Source organism: Triticum aestivum, chromosome 7D, assembly GCF_018294505.1.
Source record: "Triticum aestivum cultivar Chinese Spring chromosome 7D, IWGSC CS RefSeq v2.1, whole genome shotgun sequence".
Taxonomy (NCBI): Eukaryota; Viridiplantae; Streptophyta; class Magnoliopsida; order Poales; family Poaceae; genus Triticum; species Triticum aestivum.
The window spans coordinates 68,197,768-68,201,096 of record NC_057814.1 but is presented as its reverse complement, the minus strand read 5'-3'; the positions used below and the strand labels follow the sequence as shown (position 1 = coordinate 68,201,096).

Genomic DNA, 3,329 nt, shown 5'->3' with positions numbered 1-3,329 from the left:
GGGGGCGGATACCAAAACAATCGCACTATATAATAACAAGGAATAATAAAATAAGAAAATTAGACAAGTATCTATCTGAATTAAGAATTTTTTTCTTTCAGAAAGAAGATAAGAACAAGAGGCTCACCACGGTGGTGCCGGTGACGAGATCGGCGCGGGCGATCGACGGTGGTGAAGACGGGGACGGGACGTGACGAACCGCTAAACCTAGACAAATCTCGGGGAAAATGAAGCTCGGAGGTCGAGTTTCGAGAGGAGAAAGATTAACTAGTGTGGCTCGGACATTTCATCGAAAACCTCATGTGCATAGGAGGTGAGCTAGAGCACCCAAATGCCCTCCCCTCGCCGGCCAGAAAAAACAGAGCACTGTGGAGTGCTCTGCTGTGGCGATGGGGGTATATATAGGCACTCATTTGTCCCGGTTCGTGGTATAAACTGGGACTAAAGCCCAGCCTTCTGTCCCGGTTCGAGCCACGAACCGGGACCAATGGTTGTGGGCCGGGAGCGAGGACCATTGATCCCGGTTCGTGCCTAGAACCGGGACAAATGGGTCCATACGAACCGGGACCAATGCCCACGAGGCCCCGGCCGGCCCCCTGGGCTCACGAACCGAGACGAATTCCCCTATGGGTCCCGGTTCGTGACTGAACCGGGACTAATGGGCTGGCCAGGCCCGAACCAAAGCCCTGTTTTCTACTAGTGCAAAGTCATAGATGGCGAAGGCTGGTACAGCGTGTTGGATGCACATGTGTGTCCTTGTTTTTTCGGCGCCGGTGCGAAGAAAAGGAGAGTAGCGCGGGGGCGATTATACCGTGGTTGAAGATGATGACCTGCTTAGGTCTGGTTGCAAATTCTTGTGTTGCAGGGGTCTTCTCACAAGGTTCAGGAATGATTAGACGGAGCTCTGGAGATCTTCGTGTTTTACTGGTTGTTTTAGGGCGCTCTCTATTTTTCTGGTTCTTTGTGCTTGTGTTAGGGTGTGCTTGTACGGGTCAAGAACTTTGAATTGTTTCTTGATTTGAATGCAAACATACTTTCTCAAAAAAAAAAGAAGATGTTGGGTTGTGTATATAAGCTGTCTTCTACGTTAGATTTAGGAAAACTCCAGCAGCTCTTGTGATTCTGCTAGCTGAAATTGATTCATTCTCCTGACAGGAGGAACCTGTCTGCTTCACCCTTGTGGTTCTGAACTTGCAGGGCGTCTTTGTTCTTGACGGTGCGAATTTTTTTTCTAGAGACAAGAAGGTGCTCTTTTTTTTCTTTCGATTTCGAAAAGGACCAGGTACTCTCGTCGGTCGAAAAAAAGGCAACAACGAAACCAGTCACAGGTTCAGTACATACGTACAAGATTGGCTGATGATCATAACTCAAGAGCTACACAGTGCGCAGCAACACAGGTATATGATCGGTCAGGACTACAGGCTCCAATCAATACAGTTTCAAGAGACACGATCAAACATCAAACTACGTAGGACTAGATTGACGTTGTATCGATCGATCCATGAAAGCAAACTCGATCAGTCGATCAGGCATCGCTGTCGTCGTCGTCGCTGCCGACTCGCCGCTGTCGTTTGTGGGAGTCCAGGGCTTGGAGTTCGACGCCTTGGTTGGCCTTCTCGCAGGCGTCGATCCAGTCGTGGTAGACGTCGACGGGCTCGGTGAGGTAGTGCGCCGTGGTGTGGTAGGCCTCCTCGCAGATGTAGCAGACGGCGCTGGCGACCAAGAGCTTGAGGTCGATGGTGCAGGCGACGCTGTCGGGGTGGTTGCAGAAGGGGCAGCAGAAGGTGATGTCCAGCTTGGGCGCCGGTTTCTTCCTGGACGCCATCTTGGAGCTCATCGACTTGCGCTTCGCCATCTTCTTCGATCACCACCAGATCGCAGGTAGCTTCTGGGAGCACAACTTGCTGCTACGCAGGAGAGTCGCGATGTCGCGGTGTGTTCGTAAGGAAAGGGTTGGGTGTGCTTATAAATATAGGATCTGCCCACTCCGACTCCGGCTGCTCTTGGGCGGTGTGGCGGTGCAACGAAGCCACTAACGAGTCGGAGCCGGATCCTGGCGGCCAGTCGAAATGGCCGGGAGCTAGCTAGTCCGCCTGGGCTACGCATTGCTGGCTGGGTTGCTACGAAATGGCCGTACGTATTACGCACACGCGGTGGGCGCGGCGGCCGCGCAGCTCTCGACCCCTGTTCAACTCGGCTTCTTCTTTAGATTCGCAAAAAAAAGAAAAAAAGAAAAAAAAGACGGCTTTGAGAAGATTTGTGCCTGACTTCGGACTGGAAATCAAATCAAACAATTACCACATGCGTCCTCAAGGTTCACAAGTATAGCTCTCCCGGTCCCAAAAACAAAGCCATGCATGTTGTTTCACATCTATCAACACAATCTAATTAAGTCCACCAATCATGTATATATGTTCACCCACTAAACTAACTTGTAATTACTCTTATAATGGATGCTGGAGTACCTGCCTTCCTAGAGCATCAAAGGAGAGGATCATGGGTGTGTGAGGCAAACAACAAAGGATTCTTGCGGACGAAAGACTTCCTAGATGGATAACTCCTCTCCTTTGACAAGAAGAGAGGGAACTGCAGAGATTTGGAGGAGCAGAGGAAGGCGAGTGAAGAGGAGAGGGATTGAGCATTGCCCTTTTATATGCCGGGGATTGAAGTGGATCAACTCGTCGCCACTCAAGTAGAGTCTGACTTCCTCAACGGCAGACTCCTCCGTGGACGATTCCTACTTCCTCCAACACCCGATCGAATACGAGGGTCTGACTCCTCGGCCGAGTCCAAGTCTTCTTTGAGGACTCTACTTCATCGCGCCACACCCCCGATGACGAAATACTCGACAACCGACTCCCCTAGGTCTAGTCTGACTCATCCTCTGGTTCCTCGCATCCTAGAGAAGTGAATGGTGAATGTACCTCGTTACTTTGTGGGGCCAGGGCGAACGAAAGACTTCGTCGATGGCAAGCTTCACCATGGCCGAGTCTGAATCCTCCATGATTGAGTCAGACTTCCTCGAGGACATTGCTTTGCCACGTGGCATCATCGATGGCCGGGGCCGAGATGTATATTCAACAAATTTTTAGTTTCTCGGTTGTACTTCGTATTAGCACCATTACGCCATGAGCATTCCTTTCAGCTACAATTTGATATAGTTAGCCCCCACCCCTTCTCGGCTATATTTGGATTTTACGCCATGGGCACAACGAGTCATCTAGTTTGTCTAAATGACCACGTGCCTTCATTTCGGAGGAAACAGGGGAAAAGGTCTTCCAGGAGGGCGTGGTGAGTAGGCAAAATTGTCCCAAACACTTTTTTTTAAA

General features: G+C 50.4%; 1 protein-coding gene across 1 annotated transcript; it reads right to left on the bottom strand.

The window, feature by feature from the left end:
- Nucleotides 1-1,204: 1,204 nt before the first annotated feature.
- Nucleotides 1,205-1,921, bottom strand: LOC123163766 (transcription elongation factor 1 homolog). Its single transcript, XM_044581149.1, has one exon. The coding sequence runs from the start codon at nt 1,853-1,855 to the stop codon at nt 1,526-1,528; it is 330 nt and encodes a 109-aa protein (XP_044437084.1). The 5' UTR covers nt 1,856-1,921; the 3' UTR covers nt 1,205-1,525.
- Between the last annotated feature and the right edge of the window lie 1,408 nt (nt 1,922-3,329).